The sequence below is a fragment of the Ctenocephalides felis genome, unplaced genomic scaffold, assembly GCF_003426905.1.
Source record: "Ctenocephalides felis isolate EL2017-DRISC unplaced genomic scaffold, ASM342690v1 CF-g0.4_SCAFFOLD_01886, whole genome shotgun sequence".
In the NCBI taxonomy this organism is placed as follows: Eukaryota; Metazoa; Arthropoda; class Insecta; order Siphonaptera; family Pulicidae; genus Ctenocephalides; species Ctenocephalides felis.
The window spans coordinates 14,754,658-14,777,694 of record NW_020538040.1 but is presented as its reverse complement, the minus strand read 5'-3'; the positions used below and the strand labels follow the sequence as shown (position 1 = coordinate 14,777,694).

The following is a 23,037-nucleotide window of genomic DNA, read 5'->3' as shown; positions in this document are numbered from 1 at the left end:
ATTTGCAATATTTTTAATAATAAACTTAAAAGTTAAAACAAAATCAAGTAGTTGTTAAATATGCAGTATTCATTTCTAAATTTTTTGATTTTATATATAATTATATTAACATATTATATAGTCATTATTATAATTACAAATTTAAATTAAATACATGTGAAAGCCAGGACCCAACAGTTTGTTGACTGAGTGTGAATTAAGCTGGGCAATAGTACCTGCACGGTGTCCAAAGTAAGCGTCCACTAAAATGAGAGTCGTGAAAATCAAAATAGTGAAGTAATAATATCATATACAATGGTACCCCGACTTAAGAGTGACCTGACATAAGTATTTAGAGATACGAGCTGCCAAAGGAATGATTTGTTGCTTTGACATACATGCAAAAATTAAGATACAAGCTTTGAGCGAGTAATAGTAACAAAATGAGAATATTAAAAATTTAGTCAGTTGCAACAATGATTTTCGTACCATAGAAATAAATGAGCTGTTAATAGAATTAATTGTATAGTAACAACTTACTGAGGATTATTTTAATGTTTGAAATTTTGACTATACATTAATAATGATTGTGCAGTTATACAAAATATTTATTTTTATAACTATATGTCTAAAAAATGGAACTAAAGTGTGAAAATTATATTAAAATATGAGCATAACACATGATAGATAACATGTGTTTAAACAAAAGTTAATTAATTACAATAATTTATAAGCAGCTTTCTAAACTCTAAAGGTTTGTGGATAAAAATCACCCCGAAAAAGTTGCAACAATTTAACCATGGAGTTGTTCAACGAAACATGTCATTTCCTCAGTATCATGAATTGTGAGGAAAAAATAATCTAGGAGTATGGCATTGTGCCCCAAGGAAAATTGCTAGAACTTCCCGTACCGTAATGAAATGTTCGAGGAATTTTAAATGTATTTAAAAAGATTATTTTTCAAATACAGTAACTTATATTTGTTTACAGAAAACTAAATAAACAAAACTCAATCAATCGAATTTAAAATGAAGGACATTGGCTAATATTTATTAAAATTATATAAACTGAATTGCAAAGTTAATATAATTAATATAAGTAAGCTTTAGAACATTAGCCAGAATTAAAATTGAATTATTTTCGATATACAAAAACTAATCAGCACATCTCCCTATCAATAGGAATCGAAGGCAGGTTGATTCGTGCACCCGAAATCGTGGACGAAAATTGTATCCAAACATACACACACACACACATCCATTTTTTCTGAGGTATGCCGCAAATGTTCAAAAACCTTCAAAACTTAAAGAAATGTAAAAATTTTCAATTTCGATTTTTAGACGATTACAATAACTTATCCCATAGATAAACAAGTACGAGAAGTTAATAAACTAATTTAAATAGTAAATTAATTCTTAATATTTAAAAAAAAACTAAATAAAAATCGCAGCGCTGGAACGAATTAATGGTATTTCAATGTATTTATATGTGAACAATTGCTTCGAGATACGAGCGTGGTTGTGGAATGAGTTAAACTCTTATGTCAGGGTACCACTGTATTAACATTTTCTTTAAGTTGGTACCTGTGAGTCTTGTGGTTCGCCAAGGATTCTCACTGTACACCTGGGAGAAAGGTACGGGTGTAAAACTTCGATCTCTAGTACGTTAGATTCTGGCCAGTCCACCATGAATGCATAAATTACAGCTAAATAACGAACAGAAATTGTGTATTTGTAATTATTAAATGTTTGATTTAATATCTAATTTAAGATCAGTGTTGTGTTTAAAATCAGTGTGTTTCAAAGGTAAGTACAGTAGTTTAATGTTTTTGTGACATGTCATGCGGCATGTCATTTAACACTTTGGTGACGGCTGTCCACCTCAGTGGACAAACATACTCTGTTAGGCACAGGCTATTTTATAAACAATGACTCAGTTTGCATCGAAAAGTTGAATAAATTACATATAGCAGTGATAAACAGTATTGTATTTTGAAAATAATTTTAAATTATTTTAGTAGTATTTCTATCATTTTTCTTTGCTATATGGTCTTTTTTTAATATTTAAAACGACCGAGCGCTTTTAAATATGGCAAAACGACTGGTAAATTTTGTGAATTAAGCAGTAGTGAAAATGAGTTTCAAATAGACATTCAAACAGACAAATTTTACGAAATTAATATTCGCATCGAAGATATTGATGAATGTGATGATGATATTATCCAACCAACAAAAAAAGAAGAAGTTCGACAAATTAAATAAAGAGCGGAGTTTGACATACATCAACAAACACCCCGACTACAAATACCAAGCAATATAAGACATCCAATAGATTATTTTACTTTATATTTTATAAATGAATTATTAGACAATATAATAGAAAAAATAAACCATTATGGCCGCAAAAAAATGACCAAATATACTGACTAATCGCTGGCATATTCTAAATTCTAAAAGAAAAAGGGATTTAATTGTCTGTTCTGAGAGAACAGCACCAGGAGGAAGGCGGCGAACAACATTTTATTGTAAAACATGTCAAAATCAACCAGCTATGCATTTTGTAAATTGTTTTGAACGTCACCATTCTTTATAAAATGACCAAAAATGTATTTTGTAAATATTATAAATGTATGTCTTTCAATGACCACAAATTTTCATCAAACAAATTGCATAACATACACAATGAAATCAAGTTTACAGCCGGTACAAGAGATTGTTTTGAAATCGGTGCCGTCCCGAAAGTGTTAACAATGACACTTTGAACAAGTTATTACTCACCCGAATTGTTTACTTTGGGTGTTGTGAACCAAACATCCGCCGTTAATGTATCATTTTGGTAGTCCCATGGTTTTGTATTGTACACGGCTTTACCATTGATTTCCAGCCAAGCGCCCAATTCTCGCAAACGCTCTTCAAAAATAGGATCTATCAACCCTTCCTTGGTCGGCCCCACGTTTATCTACAATAATTATTTTATCGTTACAAGAATTAACTATAGTATTATGAGACATGACTGTTGAAATAACGCTTCTAATGATTACCAATATATTACCCCCGCAGGCAATGGTGCGAATCAAGACTGTAATTAATTCCTTGGTGGTCAGGTAGTCATCTAATCTGGCCTCTCTGCGGTACCCCCACGATTGTTTATCAAGAGTCATGGCATTCTCCCATTTATGAGGTTGTAGCACACCTATCATTGATAAAAATAAATATGTTTTTAACTTCCCGAAGGAGATGTTTATGTTTTTGCGACAAAATTAGATTTGCTAATATTAAGTTTTCTCTATGTTTCGAGTCATTCTGAATCGAATGAGAACAAATTTGGAAAAAGTATATGCATCGATGTGTGTGTGTGTACGTGAACTAATTTTTGATCTTTTTCCGACGTTTTTTCAAAAACGGCTGAACCGATTTAAAAAATTAGATTAGATGGAAAAATTAGATTAGATTTAAGATGTATCTCGATGAGGAACATAATTTATTATTTATTTTCGCAGCGATCTGCCGAGCCGTTTCTTCGTAATTAGTAAAAAAGTGTAAAATATTTTGTCCATGTTTTAGCCCACAATTCTGAATCGACTTTGAAAATATTACGGCCTTACGGCAGGTCATTTAATTTTAAAGGTTTATCAAAATTAAAAAAAAATAAGTAGTTTTTCTTATGTTTGTTAAAATTAAACCTTTTATCGACGTTTTCTGGAACCAATTGCAAAAATTTAAAAGCCAGCCGATGAAACTGGTTGATCACTGCGTAGTAGCTAGTTTTTTGATACGATCGGTTGAGCCGTTTTTTTTTTTTTAAATCAGCGCTGATTTTAGGTGTAGTTGGTGTGGCGATTGATCACCTAGTCTTAATGAACTTATTAAAACATTATTGTCCTACAGAAAATGGTTGAATTATTATACCTTATTAAAATTTATTTATTCGGTCGCGCATTTATAAAATATGCCGTGTTGTATTAGGCACGTGTTCAATTTTAAATTATGTATAATTGATCAACTCTGAATTCTATAAATCACTCATAAATTAATATATTTATTTATTGTTGACTCAGTATTCATTATTTAACTTATGTCGGCAAGTTTAAGTAACTTGCCTTAAGGCAAAATTGCCACTTACAACTAATTATTATAATAAGTCTAAGCTAAAACAATTATTAATCCCGCAGGAAAAGTTATAGTAATCGCAAAAAAAAATTAGAAATGAAAATTTTTGTATATCTTTACGTTTTAGAGGTTTCTGAACATTTTGGCATACCTTAAAAAAAATGGATGTATGTGTGTGTGTGCGTGCGGATACAAATTTTAGTCGATGATTTCTCGAACACGGATCAATCGATTTGAATAATTCAAAAAACATTCGATTCCTACTGATAAAAAGACGTGGTGAATAATCTTTGGCAAAGGCAGGTGTAGCTGTTTCGGAGATACGGGGCAAAATGTGCAAAAATGGTATTTCAGTTTTTGAGATAACTCAGCGTCTGATTTAAATCATTCAAAAAACATTTTACTTGTATTGACGAAATGAATAACTGGTGAAATTTTTGTAAAGGCAGGCCAGCGTTTTCCGAGATCCAATAAAAAAGTGAAAAATAATGCCATTTGGCGATCAAAACTGATAATTATATAGACATATGAACATCGTATTATCAGATATTTTATAAAGATTATAATAATAAGTATAAATTTTGTGTACATTTATATGAGTTTCGTACCAATGCTTACACGTTAGAGTCTACGCGGCGCTCACGCGCTTTTATATTTCGACTCCAAATCATCAAAATAATAAAAAATTTCAAAAAATCAAAAATAAAAAAAAAAAATTCAAAAAAGTTAAAATTTTTCAAAAATTTCAAAATTTCTCAACAATTGTTTTTTTTTTTTCATAGTTTTGCAAGGTCTTTTTTAATAATCTAGTTTCCGGTACGGGCAGTTCCAGCAATTTGCCTTAAGGCACGATGCCTTACACTACTAGTTAATATTTAAATTAATCATATAGTGATTTCACATGCCTGGGTCATATCTGTCTCGGCATGTGAAGTAGCCCCCGTGGTGGCAGGGGATGCCTACACCCCATCGGTCATTTACTACAATCTATAAGAATAATTAAAGTTTAATTATAGTTTTTATTGTAATTGGTACTTTATTACCAATATTATCTAAATAGGTTTATAAAATATTAGCTGAAATATTGCAAGTATAATGCTGTTAACCAACGGTTAACTACTATTAAGAACACAATATCGTTCAATTTATTGCCGATTATATATATTTATTTATTTTTTCTATTTTGACTATTAAAATTGTATAATTTTCATGATATATTTTCTTACCTCGTTCTTAACCGGGCTATCATTGTACAACCAAGTAAGGAATTTTCTAGTCATAAAATATGCATCACTCGCCTCCCAATCGCCATCCGCCCAAAATATTGATGGTCGGTATTTGGTTACAAGTTCAAACATCTCAGGCAACATTTTATTGTTTACAAAGTCATTCGATTCGAAACAATTGGCTTTATCGGCTAAATAAATGGGGTTAAACCATTCATATAATGAATAGTACAAACCAAATTTCAGATCGGTGTTGTTTCTTATTGCTTCGGCTAGGTCACCTAAGGAAGAAGAAGGTCGATGTATATAAGAGATTTTTTTATTATAATTACAATCTGTCACACATAGCACATTCTTTTTTTTAACATCAATCAGAACTTTACGTCCTATGAGCTGTTGGGCTGAAACTTCTTCTTACTTCGAATTTTTTTAGATGGTAACCCAATGGTTAATCCATCCATATTTGATGATTTTGTTATTAGAATTAATCTAATAGGGTTGACTTTTTATTGGTGCAGCAATGCCGGGCAAGGGCTATTATCACTTGGAAACATATTACTGTCTATATTTCCAAGTGAAAATCGATGTCAATGCTGTTTGACAACAAGCTGCAACGGGCGAGCCCACATAGGACATTCAGCAATTGTTTTGACTTTATATATATGGATTATTGAATAGATGGCAACCCAGTAGTTGTCCAATCCAGTTATGACTAATTAACTATACTCGAAGTATTTGCTGACATTTTTTATTATATATGCAACTATACCCACGAGAGGCAATTTTCACTTGAAGCTATATTTTAGAAAAAAAAAAGACTAAATAATACACTTTGGTGGTTTTTATTTACTACCTATCAGATCCCTGTGGGCTCCCAAGTCCATCGAATTCCAGCTAAACGCATATTTGGATGGCCACATGGCGTAACCATCGTGATGTTTACTTGTGAGCACCACGTACCTGTTTAATAACAATAATAAATAAAAATTATGTAAGGTTATGATAAATAATACAGAAGTCACCAAATATGAAATTGTATCCTAATATGGAATATCTTCATTTCTCTAAGACTATAAGTTATAAACGCAATACTCGACTATCTTTTGTTTCATTCGGTCTATCTATCGCATTCACACCATCGAGTCAGTTGCGCGGACGCTTCACGTGTAGCAGGGGTGTTTTCTTTTGTTGTTGTGAAGAAAGTTTTAAAGGTAAGCAATAAATGAGTATTATTTATTACTTGCTCTTATGTTTGTATACATAAGTATTATACTATTTAGTATATCGGTCTTATTTTTATTTTACCATTTTGTGATCTTTTGTCATTAACACTTTGGGGACGGCTGTCCACCTCAGTGGACAAACATACTGAGTGAGGCACAGGCTATTTTATAAACAATGACTCAGTTTGCATCGAAACGTTGAATGAATTACATATAGCAGTGATAAACAGTATTATATTTTGAAAATAATTTTAAATTATTTTAGTAGTATTTTTAGCCTTTTTCTTTGCTATATGGTCTTTGTTTAAATATTTAAAGCGACCGAGCGCTTTTAAATATGGCAAAACGACTGGTAAATTTTGTTAGTTAAGCAGTAGTGAAGATGAGTTTCAAATAGACATTCATACAGACAAATTTTACAAAATTACTATTCGCACCGATGATAGTGATGAATGTGATGATGATATTATCCAACCAACAAAAAGAAGTTCGACAAAATAAATGAAGAGCGGGAAGACATTAGCGAATGTGCCGATTCTCCTTCAATAATCGAGTTTAACATATATCAACAAACACCCCGACTACAAATACCAAGCAATATAAGACATCCAATATAAGCAATATAAGTTAAATAGATTATTTTACTTTATATTTTATAAATGAATTATTAGACAATATAATAGAAAAAATAAACATTATGGCAGCAAAAATGACCAAATATACTGACTAATCAGTGGCATATTCTAAATGCGAGTGAAAGAAAAAGGGATTTAATTGTCTGTTCTGACAGAAAAGCACCAGGAGGAAGGCAAACAACATTTTATTGTAAAACATGCCAAAATCAACCAGCTATGCATTCTGGAAATTGTTTTAAACATCACCATTCTTTATAAAATTATCAAAAATAAATTAATATTATAAATGTATGTCCTTCAATGTCACAAATTTTTCTCAAACAAATTGCATAACATACACAATGAAATCAAGTTTACAGTCGGAATAGTAGATTGTTTTGAAATCGGTGCCGTCCCGAAAGTGTTAAAATATTTTGACTTGAAAAAATATTTAGATGAGTTTGAACTAGTATAAAAATTCAAATATGGACAATCCTTGGTGTCTAATTATGGAATACTTATAAATATGGCATATATACGCCAGAGGAACGAAGAAAAGTATCGAGCAGATGAAGAAACGCTGCTGTATCAACAGTCATAACATCTTCTCCATAAAAAATGATTGAGAAAATAAAAATATGAAGAAACAAGAACAAGAAAGTAAATTTTTCAAGACAAAGAATAAGAAAAAACCCGCGAAGAGAAACAAACAAAAGAAGAAAAATAAGGATGATAGTGAAGAGAAAACTCTGAGTTGTGATGGACCAAGATATTAATGTTCATTTTTGTTATTGTTATGTTGATTTATACTTATATTTCATATATAGGTATCTATTCCATATTTGGTTACTTATTTGTGATTTTGGTTTTTGTGTATATATATACTAATATATTTGATTAAAGACTGCTAATTACTACATATAAATGTATGACTGATTAGTAAAAACATTAAACTGATTTAATTAATGTGAAGTTTGTTTATATCCCAAAAACAAAATGGTGTTCCATATTTGGTCCATGGTGTGAGAGCATCACAAATCAATGATTCCCTTTCCCGCAAACCGTAGTGCCCGAAATGGGCTATTTTTAATTGGAAACTTATTTTTGACCTATATTTTCAATTAAAAATGGACATCGATACTGCACGATATCCGGTTGTCCAGAGCGGGGCCTAGTATATATTTATATCAAAGACAAAATCTATCTGCAAAATTTGAAATGTGGTGCTGGAGACAAATGAAGATAATTGAACAGACAAGATAACTAATGACGAAGTTATGAGAAGAGTAGGCGAAGAAAGGACTCTACTGAGCACGATCCTCAAAAGAAAAAGAAACTGTATCGGACCCATTCTGCAAAAGGAATGCCTTCTACACGACGTAGTAGGACTGAAAGGAAGGGGAAGAATAAGAATAAGAATCCTTATCCTTTATCTATATAGTCTGACCATTTGATCACCTGTACAATCATGTTTTTTTTTATTTTTTTTTTATTTTATTGCTATTTTATAAATTTAATTTTTTTACGATTTTAAATGAGTATAACTTTCAACCTTGTGCAAGAATTTTGAGCTTGACTGGTGGTCAAATAGACTTTAATATGATGAACTTGATGATGAACATTGTATTTAATTTTCGAATGTTTTTTATCAGCTCTTTTTTCAGAAGCGAAATTTGTAATGTTTGTAAATTACTATCCTTTTAATATTAATCATGAATAAGCTTGACAAGAGCCTGAAATAATATCTATTATTATTGATTACGGCTTGTTTATGAATAAATAAATAAATAAATAAATGCAGATGGTCGATGACTTACGCGAGAAGAGGAAATATAGGGAATTGAAAGCCGAAGCACAGGATCAGGAAGAAGTAAGCAAGAATTTTTGAAGGGAAATACATGAAAATGAATTAAAAGTGATTAATGGTCATTGATGGTAATATAACGGTAATGGGAATAATATACAAGAGAGGGGAAGGTAATCACTGATTACGTGGTGCTCTCATACCATGTACCTGCCTTTGGGCAGACTATTATATATATATATATATTTATATATATAAATATATATATATATATATATATATATATATATGTATATATATATGCAAAGAATTATATTTATTACTTGGCCCCCGCGTCCTCGAATAATTTCGCCCAATACACGGGGTCGAACAGTTCTGTTTTAAACGCCTTGCCGAAGTCTTGATAGGTGAAACCTGGAGGGTAGTGTTCCTTCATATAATCCACATAATTCTTTTGATTGGCTGTAAAATAGTATTAGTTTGCATCAGTTATTCAAATAATTTGCAACTACAGAAAAATAATTATCGTCAAAAACAAATCTTTATCGTAGCTCATCCAATAGCATACCCGACTCACACGGGAAGAAATTCTATGTACAATGATAAAATTATCATTAAATTTGAACAAAATTAGAAGTAATAAGAAAACAGCAAGATTTAGAAAAATGAAAAGTGAAGAATTCAGTTGCAAATAAGCAAGTATAGATAAAAATAGTATAGAATATAAAAAAAGAAATGTTGCAGGTGGCCAAATAGTGAATTCGCCTTGATATCCGTATGATATTACTAAATGTTCTTGATACGTTGAATCTTTATGCATTTATGATTTTTCAAAATAAGCATATCATTTTGTTTACCTCTCCAATTGAACCAAAACCATTCGGAACCGCGGTCCGGTACAGAATAGACTCCCCAGTGCAGCATTATGCCAATTTTGGCTTCATCGTACCAGTTCGGTATTGGTCTGGAGTCTAAACTGCCCCATGTTGGTTCGTATTTTTCGATATCTTCGTTCTCTTCATAGCAGTCGTTGGGCACTGAGAAATAGATAATTATTAATAATTATGATAGTTATGGAGAATAGAAAACAATAAGCTATTTTTTGTGAATTTAGTGCTCGTTATTGATTCTCAAGTCATTTTTATAGTATTTTAACTGGTGCTTTTATTATCCTATGAATCGAGATTCAAGGAATTCCAATTTAAGCGAATACGAAAAATGGTGAAAGGCTACAAAACGATTTGGATTTTTTAGGAAACAGATAACTGAAAGTTTACATTTTTTTAAAATTTTTTTTTATTGTTTCCACAGCAATCAGAACTCTTTTATTGTTCTATAAGCTGTTTTTGTGTATGACTTATGACCTAAGGTATTGATATGAGAAGCAACCCATCGGTTCATCCTTTTCCTATGTGTGGGGTTATTATATATTAGCTCTCATGTCTAATAGTGAGTGTGCATATGATTGTATGATGCAACTATGTCCACGAAGGACGATTTTCACTTGGAATTATATTGTGATCTATAACTCCAAGTGGAAATTTGACATCAAAGTTGCCTGATGTCAGGCTTGGCGGTAGCTGGAATCGAACCAGCGAACCTGGGTGTAGTTGATGCTAGCCCACGCTCTAACCGATTTCGCCACCGCTGGCCCAAGTTTACAATTAAGTGAAGCAAATTATCTTTTTAATAGTTTAAGTCTTCTTGATATATTTGAATAATTATTGACCCATTTTACACAAAATTATAATACAGAGGATGGGATTGGACACTTTGTTATTGTTGTTTAATTTTTTTTTGCTGAGTCGTGAAGTAGTGTTATGGAACGTGGGCTAGTAATTCCTAATCGGTACTAGAATTTCACTTGAGATCATAAATTTCAAATATGATCTTAAGTTATATTGTCCTTTAACTATATATATATATATATATATATATATATATATATATATATATATATATATATATATATATAAAATGCCACAAAAGTGAGCGGTTAACCGTTGTGTTGCCTTCTGGTGAAATAATAAGTAAGCCGCCTTCAAACAAATAACTTATAGGACAAGTAGTTTTGATAGTAGTTATGATTGATTTTCTAAAACACCAATAAAAAATGTTTTCCACTTTGTCCTAATATTTGTCCTTTATTTTTATATATAAAGAGACCCTGGCGTGTATAAAAATCTAAAACGTATTTGGAACTTAGTTCATATGTTGACGTTTTGCTTTATTATTTTTTTTTATACATATGCATTTATATAAAATATTAGACCCCGTCGTGGTCTAATAGTTAATAACGTGGGCTATCATAAACTAATCCCGGATTTGATCCCAACCTCGGTTAGCTCGATATCAAGCAATATGATATCAAAAATTCACTTGAGGTTATAAATCTTAAATAGAATCTCAAAGCAAAAAACGCACTTCGTGGGCATTGCTACAACACATACACGCCAACACCGATTTATTAGTACGATTGTTGTAGTACATAATGGTAAACACGCTATTATTAAAAATATGTTAGTGTGAATTTTTTGAAAAATGTCAACTCTTTTCTTTTTTGTCACAAATACTGAAAATTTTAAATACTTAAGTTAATAACGTGATGATAGCCATAAATTAGTCTCGGATTTCATCCCAACCTCGGTCAGCTCGATATCAAGCAGTATGATATCGAAAATCCACTCGAGGTTATAAATCTCAAATAGAATCTCAAACGTACTTTGTGGGCATTGCTGCAACACATACACGCCAACACCATTAGATATACATATCTAATAGTGGTTGACCGCTGGGTTGCCCCCTCGAAGAAAAAAATATTAACAATAAGATATACTAAGATTTCCAAGTTGAATAAAATAAAATGTAAATTGTATAAATAATATATGATAGTATACACAGTTTATTTTATAGAATACCTAATTCTCATGTTAAAGTATTTAATAATAAATTTAAGCAGATTGTTTTTCATTATATCTAATAACCGGCTACAGCAGTTAAGTAAAACGATTTGTATTTGGATAAAAGTTGTAGTACATCATGGTATACACGTCATGCCAAACTATATCCTGATCGACCCATAACGAAAATCGGAACAACTATTATTAAAAATATGCTTTATGTGACTTTTTTAAATAAATATCAATTCTTTTCTTTTTTGTCACAAATACTGAATATTTGAAATACTTATAATTGTTATTAGTTATTAGTACGATTGTTGCAGTACAACATGGTGCGCTCTGACAAACTATATCCTGATTGACCCGTTAGAAATTCAAAAAAATCCAAAATCCAAATTTGACAAAATGTTGTATTACATCAAACCTAAATGTCTACTTTAATAATAATCTACTTTTATAATAATGTACTTGAATTAATTAATTAATAAATTATAAATTTAATAAAAATCTGCTTAATAGTAATTACTTTAAAAATAATTTACTTTAATATAATCTAAAATTTGTAAAATTATTTCTAAAAAATGACGTCAGTAGTCAATCGTTTTCAAAAATTTATTTATTAAAAACATTCTTTTAATTTAATGCATGATTAATTTTTAGCAATGCTAACAGTATTTGCATTGAAGTCACTAAAATGTTTATTCTTATTTAAATAACTTTTTCTTTGAAAATACAGATTTGTAAACTTTACACTAAAATTTGGCATTTTCATATAATTATTTCAATGTAAACAATATTTTTCGTATGGCATGCTTAATTAAAAAAATAAACCAAAAATATAACTTACCTTGGACAATGATCGATGCTGTCACTGCACTTATTAGACAAGAAATTAATAAAAAATATTCAAATTTATTAGACATTATTGAGAAGAATCTTTAAAATACATAAAGAGAGTAATGTAAAATTAATTGTTAATATTTAAAAAAGCACTATTAAGAAAAGATTAAAATTTTAAAAAATTCTAAATACAAAATAATTTTTTACAAAACTGAGTTGAACGAAACGATAGTGTTTTGTATTATATGACATTGCCTCCCGCGATAACCTTGATCGTCCTTACACGGCTTGTTCGATGCTCCACTATTGTATGAATTTTATACATATTAATTAATCAATTTAATTTAATAACAATTATTTATAATGAAAATGCTCTTCTAAAACGATTCATATATAATGTAACACTTGCATTTTTAAGTTCTGGAACAATAAAAGTAGAAACGATAGACTGATTGTAGTAGGCGTTGTAAATTTTCCTTGTTTCGACGTTCACTTTCATATGAAACCAATTCAAATGGATAATAGATTTTTGTGCTGACCGGACATTGATTCTTATGATAAAATTATAAACTTATATAAAATTACTATAGCGCGGTACTCTGGGATCGTGGATGCCATATTTCACGGAGCTGAAATTGCAACAGCCCTCCTATAACGCGGTTTCCGTTCAACAGCCCATAAGGTCATTCCGCGCAATCTATGAATGACTCCCAGTAACTAGTTTTAATGTAGGTTTTATCATTGGCTAATTTATCTTTTACAATAAACATGCCAGTTTATATCATAGCCGTGTATGACATGGGTTTTAGTAATGTCAGAGTTTTTTCATAATAGGATTTCTAAAAAATGTTCTGGTGAACTTTTTTTTTATATTGTTGAATAGCAATCAGAACATCAGAACATGTTGTTCTATAGCTGTTGTTTGGCTAAGTCAGTGGTTTTCAACCTTTTTTGCACCGCGCCCCTGCTCTAATAAAATACTCACTGATATTATCAGACTACATATTAATATGCAATAATATGTAACAATATGCATAAAACCTGATTATTTTTTATTTATTTTTTAGCATCATTACATAAATTTTGGGTTATTTTGAAAATAATGCTGGAAACAGATGTATGCGTCCAACTAAGGAAACGCGCCCCACAGGTTGGAAAGTAGTTTGTTACTTGAATATAAACATGGACATGATAGATGATCCTCCATTGAACTGTTTCAATATTGAGATCATTGTGCAGGATTTGATTTGATACATACCATGGCGCGCTTAAATTTTTTTTATTGTTGTCTTTGTAAGGATTTGAACCTTTGAACCTTGATGATTTACTAGCGCATTCACAAAGCTCAACCCCGTAGGTCCAAATGTTTTTTTTTTGGAAAATTTTGGTGAGAACTTCGTTGCTCAGGGATAACTTCCTAACGTCCTAAAAGCCAATAGAGTGACCAAACCTTACTTTGCAGCTTTTTAGTTTATAATCCAGTTTCATTTTTTATCCAAAAATATATCAAGGTGGAGACTTTGGGTTTGACCCTATTATTCAAGCTGACAAGAAGGCATTTACCCTTTTTGTAACATAAAGGAAATTAAATGATAATTTGGTTGTTTGTCTACTGGAATACTGTTCTTAAATCAAATGATACAAGAAAAGGGCGAGTGTCATAACCGTTCACACTCCAAGACAGTTTTTTTATTTGCTCAATCTTCACCCAAAAAGGACAAGAAATTTGTCACAACCGTACCCAACACACACTTTTGAAAACAAATCATTGTTATGATTAAGCTAAATTATCTACGCAAAAACTAATTACTGGTTATAAACTACTAATGTTTAACTTATAGTAAAATAACAAATAAAGGGATCTATAAGTATACTATATTATACATATAGATCCCTTTATGTTACTATAGTAACAGTTTTTATTAAAAGAATTCGAAAAATTACTTTTGGCTCGCTAAAAGCAATTCGACTACAGATTATTTTAATGTAGAGTGCTGACTGAAAGCAATAATGTGAACTTGTTCGAACAAGCATACTTCATCTTTCTCCTTTTGGACCCTATCTCAAAATCAGTATAGTTTAGCTGTTATGACGACTGCCACTACCATACCTTGGCACAACCGTTCAGTCTTGTTTCCATTATTGGCTTTTTAATGTGTTTAAGAACTAGGCATATCTTTACCTCATTTTTTGGCATTTTAGAAGCTGAAGTCTTTACTGATCTTTCTTCACTATTAGTATTCTGGCATATCAGTTTTTACTCCAAAATTCACCATAATAAATATTACAATAATTAAAAAAATTAAATGAAATCACAATAGTTTAACCTTTTCCACTCGCGAATTCCGGAATTTATATGTATTTTGCCGCTGGAGTGGCGGCATCCGAGTCGAAAGGGTTAATATTTATAATAAGTTTGCAAGATTCTGCATTAAATAAATTCCAGATAACAAAAAAAAAAGATTTTATTAAGCTTATATCATATCATTCTAGGTCGTATTACTTATTAAATTGTATCAATATTTATTTTAACTTCACTTCCAATACCCAAGCATCTTTTACTGGTGTTTTGTAAGGCAAATTTATATCAACACTTTTGTCCGTTTTGGACCACTAAAATAAAAAAAAAAATAGAATGAATTAAATAACGATAGTATTATAATAGATATGTGAAATGTATGTGCAATATATTTACCTGAAGTTCTTCTTGATTTCCAAGCATTTTGATAGTTCCAGTTTCTTGTAAATATTTGTGCAAAACTGCTACTTCTAAATGGTCTGATTGTGGCCATTCATGGAAGAAAGTGTATACTACATCTGTAATCAAAATTTGCAATTTTAATATAAACTAGCTGTAAGTGGAATTCTGTCTTAAGGCAATTAAGGCATCGTGCCTTAAGGCAAATTGCTGCAACTTCCCGTAACAAAAATTATTATTTTTTTAAAAACGATTAACATTTTTGAAAAAGATTTACTTTGAAAAAATAAGATTTTTGAGAAACTATAAATTGGACAAAAAATTACTTTAAAAAAAAAATTTTTTTTTTAAAAAAAAAAGAATTTTTAATTTTTTTTTTTTAAAAAAAATGTTTTTTTTTTATTTTGACATATTGTGGAAGATCTGAACTTTTTTTTTCAAAGCAATAGTACTGCTTTAACTGCATAAGGACAAAATATAAAGCGCGTAAGCGCCGCGTCGCTGTCTAACGCATAAGCATTGGTACGGAACCCATAGGAATGTTAACAAAATTTATACTTATTGTTAAAATCTCTATAAAATATCTGATAATTTGATGTGCATATGTCTAATGATCATTTTTGACCGCCAAATGGCACATTTTTTTACTTTTTCCTCCATATCTCCGAAACCGCTAGACCTACCTTCATGAAAATTTGATCGATTCTTCATCATGTCAATACAAGTGAAATGTTTTTTGAATTATTCAAATCGGACGATCCGTTCTCTTAAAAACTGAGTTACCGTTTTCGGCACTTTTTGCCCCGTATCTCCGGAACGGCTAGACCTGTCTTCGCCAAAAACTAATCAGCACGTCTCCTTATCAATACGAATCGAATGTTTTTTGAATTATTCAAATCGGTTGATCCGTGTTCCCGAAATCGTCGACGAAAATTTGTATCCGCACATACATACACACACGTACATACACACACACACACACACACACACACACACACACACATACATCCATTTTTTCTAAGTTATGCCAAAATGTTCAGAAACCTCTGAAACGTAAAGATATATAAAAATTTTCATTTTCGATTTTTTTGCGATTACTATAACTTGCCCTACGGGAAGTTAAAAACTGTCAATTTTTTAAGCAAATTTGTTTTAAAATGTAATTATAAAATACCATGTGAAATGTATATGAACAAAATGTGGAAAGAGTTAACATCAAATAAAATAAGAATAAACTTCAGAAAATCATGAATTGCATGCTTTTGCAACCAGCCTTGGGTTATTCAGAAAATTTTGAAGAAATCATACGTTAATAATAATAATTGCAACATATAGTATCTATTATCATTTTAAATTTTGTATACTTTGCAAAAAGTGGTAGTATCTCGCATAAACCCAATAAGTTACCGAGGCATATTATAATATGGAACACTGCAAGTATTGGGCACGGCCGATTTTTCAAAATTTTAATTAATTTTTATAATCAAACCGCTTCTCATAGGCCTATAATATTTCAAATTGTTAAGTATGGCAATCAACTCTATCGCCATGCAAAGTTTCATCAAAATCCTAGAAGATTAAACCTGAGGTTCTCATTGTCAGATTATTTTACATGAGCTGTTAAGTTTTTTATGTATTTAACCTGGTTGAACGACTAACCAGAATTTTCTATTTTGGGCGTGGTGAACCAGACTCCTGGTGTCAATGTATCGTTCTGGTGCAACCAGGGTTTTGTTTCGTATACTGCCTTGCCGTTAATTTTCATCCAGGCGCCGAGTTCGCGTAAACGCTCTTCAAAAATAACATCAATAGTTCCTTCTTTCGTTGGGCCCACATTTATCTAGAAGAAAAATGATGGATAGAACATAAATATAATTTTTTGTATAATTATGTTGGTTTGTTGTACTTAATTTTAAATTTCTGTGAGTATGAATTTTATTAGTCTACTGACCAGTTTTCAAATTTTCATTCTGAAAAGTCCAGCTGAAGCCATAAACTGATGAAGATATTTGGCTTTATTTAGCTGGTGGCAAATTGTGCCTTCAGAGAACAAATTATACCAATACGTTTTCTTACCAATATGTTTCCACCACAGCTAATAGTTTCCATAAGGGTTTTAAGTAACTCCTTGGTCGTCATATAATCTGATAACCTTGCGTTTCTTCTGTAACCCCAAGATCCTTTGTCTAATGTCATGGCGTTTTCCCATTTGTGTTCTTGCAGTACACCTATATATTTGCAAAAAATAGAATAATATAAGTATTTGTTCATTAATTACTATTTATTTAAATTTGTAAAAAATACCTGGATTGTATTTGTCAATGCACGTGTAGAAATCACCATGTTTGCACAGAGTTGCTGATCCCCAGCGGTCGTTCACGAGAACCTAATAGAATAATGGAAATTTGAAGGTTTCTTTTTTAATTTTGGATATTTATGGTAATGGATTTAGTTGCTAAATTATGTTCAAATATATATTCAATGTTAGAGAAATACCTCTAAGCCAGTGGTTGGGGAACCAAGGTAAATTACCCCAAATGGAGTAAAAATGAAATTTTTGGGGGTAAAACGTATGTATTTTTAACTGATATTCACTGTATTTGCAACGTAGTTGTCCATGTGGGGGGCAATCTCTCTTCGTCATGGGGATAATATCAAATTAGACAAAAAAATTGGGGTAATGATTAAAAAAGTTTCCCGACCCCTGCTCTAAGCAAACGTTTGATGGAAATATGTCAATTACAATATTTATGATCTCGATCTATGATTAGTATTGTAATCTGTTAGTTAAATAATTATTGTTTGTGGTCGTTAAAGGATTGATTATTTGCTATAAAATTGAGCCTCGTCAATAGGACAATGCGTCAATATTTTATGTTTAATGAACTAGTTAAAATAAATATTTGATTAGACCTTTTCTGGAGTTTTAGCTATTTTTTTAAATAGATTAAAATATGCAATGAATAAGTTATTAGAAGGTAAACTAGACAATCCAAGTTCCTGATTTGAAAACTACCGTACAAAATCACTCTATCGACTAGGAACATTATTTTGTAACTGTGAGTTCACTTATGGACCGATTCTGCCGTATTACAGACCAATGTTATGGCAAGGCTATGTTATATAGAACTTTCCATACTAAATATTGACAACAGCCATGTGGTCGGTGTGCAGTCAGGCGTCTTTCTCAGGTTGTCAAATAGAAAACCTAACCTATAAACCGCACAAATGTCAAAAAAACGATGTTAGATAACAGGGTCTTTCTGACTCGGCTTCATAACACACCAACCGCGTTGCAGATTATGTGTAAAACGCCTGAAAGCACAGCAAATACATGACATTGTGACAGTATTCAGCATAGATAAGTAAATTATAAGGTATTCAGTATGATTCAGTAGCATAATGTATGGAAGTTGGGGCGTAACATGGCCTTGCCATAACATTGGGTTGTTGTGCGGCAGAATCTGCCCATTAATAACCTTTTCAAAATTTACCTCATCCTTAACTGGACTCTCATTGTACAACCAAGCCAAAAATTCTTTGCTTTTCCAATACGAATCATCAGCTTCCCATTCTCCATCAGACCACAAAATACTTGGTTTATAGGTATTGATCAGTTCATACATTTCAGGAAGAACTTTAAGGTCTGGAAAACTGCTGTTTTTGAAACCACCAGCTTTGTCTTCCAAATATAGTCTGTTGAACCATTCGAACAAGGAGTGATAGAGACCGAAACGTAAGTTGGTTTTGCTGCGAATTGCGTTGGCTAGTAAACCTAATTGAAAAAAATAATTAGAAATAATTTATTATCTTCTTGAAGGAGAAGTAGTTTTTCGAGGTTATTGATTTGAAGATACTAAATTGAGTCTGATTAATAGGACGTCTAAATATTTTGTGTTTAATGAACATTATGGCACCATATTCGGCACGAGATTGAGAAAATATTTGATTTCATTTGAATTGATATATGGTAAAAAAGATTATGCCTTTTTTCATATTAGGTTATTATACTTGATACCCATAAATTAATGTTGAAAACCTCATTACGGTTTGGCAATATTTTTGCAAAAAAATATTTAAAAGCTATGATTTTTGTCACAAGTTTTATATTGCTCAGAATGTTAGATTATCTTAAAATATCATTTCTACATTTCAATTTGTCATGGAAGTGGTAATTTGATAAATTGATTCATCACCATTATCGCGTGTCATTATTGCATCAAGTAATATCTGTAAAAGTTTCTGCCATTTCTGCAGAACATGTACCATCAACATATGTTTTCACAACATTTTCACTTTTTCTGCAGTAAAGATGTAAAATATGATGAAATAAATCAAAGCTACATTGTAAAATCAATTGGATTTAGTGAGACGGAAGCCTTGAAATATCAGCTATCCAAACTTGGAATGCCAATGTTCATTGGATAGAAATGGAGATCAAATTTGAAATTACATCAAAACTTATGTCAATCAATTTTATATTTTGTTTTCATTTAACGGATAATAATGTTCTTAATTTATATTACAATGATCATGGTCATGATTAAAGGATATATGCTGACTTGAAAAATATTGTTCTTTGGTTGAATTGTTGACTACCATTGTTGAAATCATTCATATAATTTTATTTTTTTTATTTATAACTTCCCATAGGGTAGTTATAGTAATGGGCCAAAATTCAAAAATGAAAAGTTTTGCATATCTTCACGTTTTAGAGGTTTCTGAACATTTTCGCATACCTCAGAAAAAAATGATGTGTGTGTGTTTTGTGTGTCCGCAGTTTTTCGATCACGTTTTTCTACGCACCGATTTGAATGGTTCAAACAACATTCGATTCCTATTGATGGGGAGATGTGCTGATTAGTTTTTGGCAAAGGCAGGTTCAGCCGTTACGAAGCAAAGAGTGCAGAAAATAGAAAACACATTCAATTTGTAATAATTGGGAGAAGTTGTGTTTAGTTTTTGCCAAAGGCAGGTTCAACCGTTTCGGAGGTACCGAGCTAATTCTGCAAAAATGGCAATTTTTGAGAGAACTAAGCATCCGATTTGAATGGTTTAAAAATCTTTCTGCTTGTTTTGACTGTGAAGTTTACTGTTTTACAATCCTAATGGAAATCTTAAACGGGTTTTTTGCAGTTGGTATGAAATTTTTCAAATTTTCCATCTGTGAGTTTTATTATTATTGCTTGAAATATCATTTGAGGCCGAAAGATTGATATTTTTTTCTAACAACTATCAAAAATGTTCTCACGTTTTCCATGAGCTGTTGTGATTTTCATAACCTAGCGTTATTAGATGACAACACAGTGGTTGTCCATTCTTTCTGTGATGAGATTATTATATTTTTAGATAATGGTATGTACTTTATTAGGCTATTTTTACTTGAGCTCATATTTAGATCTATATTTTCAAGTGAAAACTGATATCACTACTGCTTGATATCAAGTTTTCCGAGTTCGGAAAATAATCTTATTAGGTTGCAAGATTTAAGCTTTTTACCTTGCCATACACAAGATCTAATTTACTTTAATTAGTTCTACTTTTCTGATAATTATTTGATTTTACCTATTAAATCCTTATGAGCACCAACGTCCTGGGAGTTCCAACTGAAAGAGTACTTTGATGGCCACAGGGTGTATCCTTCGTGATGTTTGCTTGTTAACACAACATATCTGAAATAAAAACGTAATTCAAATATTTCTGTTACACCACAATTTTATTGTTATCATTTATTACTTAGCCCCAGAAGCTTGGAATAGCTCAGCCCAGTGGTTTGGATCAAACAGTTCCGTAGTAAATTCTGTACCAAAATCTTGATATGTAAATCCCGGTCGATAGTTCTGATTCATAAAATCCACGTAGGAGGACACATTAGATCCTAAAAATATCATTAAATAAATTATTAAACATATATATTTTTATATTATTTTTTAAATCTACCTTGCCAATTTTGCCAAAACCATTCTGTGCCAAAACTTGGTACTGCATAAACTCCCCAATGTAAAAATATTCCAACTTTGGCATCATCATACCAACTGGGAGATGGTCTGCTATCCAAACTCTCCCAGGTGGCTTCGTATTTGTTAGCATCTGATCCAGAAGTTGTATTAATTACTGAAATTAATATTAAAACTTTTATGATCGATTTGAGATTTTTTTTTAATTTATGCATGTTCAATTTGTTTTGGAAACTTAAAAGACACTGAATCGTTTTATTACTCTACTATATGTATTTATATTGATATCTTGAACCTTAGACAGGGCGTCGAACAAAAGTTTTATTAAATGTGTTTAATTTTTATTTTAGTTTTTTGCAATAGTTTACAAATGCTTACAAATGGACTATGTTTGGGATTTCAAGACTTCCTTGTGGTCTTGGGGTAAGTGAAATGGTCTTGCATTCCCCGTTCGATCTGAATTTGAACAGATTTTTGTCAAGCATTTTTTAATTGAAAATATTGGTCTTAATATGTTGCATTAGAGAAATTCTAATAATCAAATAAATCTATTAAATATAGATGATCAACTGTTGGCCTTCTAAAATGCCACTTAAAATAGCATTTTTTATAGAGTAACAGAGGGTACTTTCAAAGTTTCTCTATTATTTTTATTGTCAGGGATGGTAGACATTCTGGCCTTGCAGCAACTGGGTTTTGGGTTCGAATCCTGCGTTGCGAGCAACCTGATATCAAGCTGTAGTGTTATATATTTTTACTTGAGAATATAGATCAAAATTATTTTACCAAACGAAAAAGCCCTTGTGAGCATTGCTGCAAAACGTTGAAATATCATCACAATTAAATGATAACCATTGGGTTGCTTTTTACATTCATTCGCCAAACAATTAACTGAACAATACTGAATGTCGAATATAAAAAAACTAGTGCTGTATGGCATCGTGCCTTAAGGCAAATTGCTAGAACTTTTCGTACTGTAACGAAATGTTCGAGGAATACTGAATGTTTTCAAATAGATTATTATAAATACTGTAACATTGTTTAATATTTATAAGAATTATATAAACTGAATTACAAAGTTAAAATTATTTATTTAATGTATGTATATAAGTTAAAAGTTAAAATTATTCATTTAATGTAAATTAAAAAAAATTAAAATACGTTTTTTTTTCAAAAGAATTTTTTTGTCAGCACAAGCAGAAAGTTTTTTGAATCATTCAAATCGTATGTTTCGTTCTCTCAAAAACTGCCATTTTTTGTACATTTAGCCTTGTATCTTCAAAATGACTGGAACTGCCTTTGCCAAAACTAATCACCAATTCTGCTAATCATTACAAATTGAACGTTTTTTGGAACATTCAAATTGAATACTTCGTTCTCTCAAAAACTCGATTTCTATTTTCTGCACTTTTTTCGGCTGGACCTGCCATTGCCAAAAAGTAATGGTTTTCTTAACCATTCAAATCGTTGGTCCGTGCGCCCAAAAACGTGGACGAAAAAATGCGGACACACAAAACACATACACACATATTCAATTTTTTCTGAGGTATGCCAAAATGTTCAGAAACCTCTGAAAAGTGAATATATGCAAAAAAATTCATTTTCGAGTTTCGGCCTATTACTATAACTTACCCTACGGGAAATTAATGATAGAATGATTATATATATATATATATATATATATATA

The 23,037-nt window shown here is 31.0% G+C and overlaps 3 protein-coding genes across 3 annotated transcripts in view; 1 reads left to right on the top strand and 2 right to left on the bottom strand.

Annotated features, from left to right (window-relative positions):
- Positions 1–146: 146 nt before the first annotated feature.
- On the bottom strand, positions 147–12,903 carry LOC113374683 (alpha-L-fucosidase-like). The gene is made up of 10 exons (XM_026614659.1): positions 12,703–12,903; positions 9,813–9,992; positions 9,279–9,417; positions 6,168–6,274; positions 5,315–5,595; positions 4,994–5,075; positions 3,020–3,171; positions 2,757–2,937; positions 1,563–1,684; positions 147–242 (listed from the first exon to the last, which is right to left on the bottom strand). The coding sequence occupies exons 1-10, from the start codon at positions 12,776–12,778 to the stop codon at positions 147–149; spliced, it is 1,416 nt and encodes a 471-aa protein (XP_026470444.1). The 5' UTR covers positions 12,779–12,903.
- Positions 1,612–23,037, top strand: part of LOC113378476 — a 60,789-nt gene continuing 39,363 nt past the window's right edge. The window contains exon 1 of the mRNA XM_026619004.1: positions 1,612–1,784. The gene's annotated coding sequence lies outside the window, so the exon portion shown is untranslated. The remainder of the gene's footprint in view (positions 1,785–23,037) is intronic.
- Positions 15,219–21,565, bottom strand: LOC113374682 (plasma alpha-L-fucosidase-like). The gene is made up of 9 exons (XM_026614658.1): positions 21,334–21,565; positions 21,130–21,271; positions 20,959–21,065; positions 18,888–19,168; positions 17,698–17,779; positions 17,470–17,621; positions 17,053–17,233; positions 15,391–15,512; positions 15,219–15,308 (listed from the first exon to the last, which is right to left on the bottom strand). Exons 1-9 carry the CDS (start codon positions 21,563–21,565, stop codon positions 15,219–15,221), a joined length of 1,389 nt encoding a protein of 462 aa, XP_026470443.1.

Excerpts from the sequence above, each read along its gene's own strand:
- LOC113374683 (XM_026614659.1), bottom strand. The coding sequence starts at position 12,778 with ATGTCTAATAAATTTGAATATTTTTTATTAATTTCTTGTCTAATAAGT. Across the intron at positions 5,596-6,167 it reads AGCCCACAGGGATCTGATAG|GTGACCTAGCCGAAGCAATA; the intron begins GTAGTAAATAAA and ends CTTCTTCCTTAG. Across the intron at positions 5,076-5,314 it reads ATAGCCCGGTTAAGAACGAG|ATTGTAGTAAATGACCGATG; the intron begins GTAAGAAAATAT and ends TTATTCTTATAG.
- LOC113374682 (XM_026614658.1), bottom strand. The coding sequence starts at position 21,565 with ATGCATAAATTAAAAAAAAATCTCAAATCGATCATAAAAGTTTTAATA. Across the intron at positions 21,272-21,333 it reads GTTTTGGCAAAATTGGCAAG|GATCTAATGTGTCCTCCTAC; the intron begins GTAGATTTAAAA and ends TGATATTTTTAG. Across the intron at positions 17,234-17,469 it reads GCTGTGGTGGAAACATATTG|ATAAATGTGGGCCCAACGAA; the intron begins GTAAGAAAACGT and ends TTTTTCTTCTAG.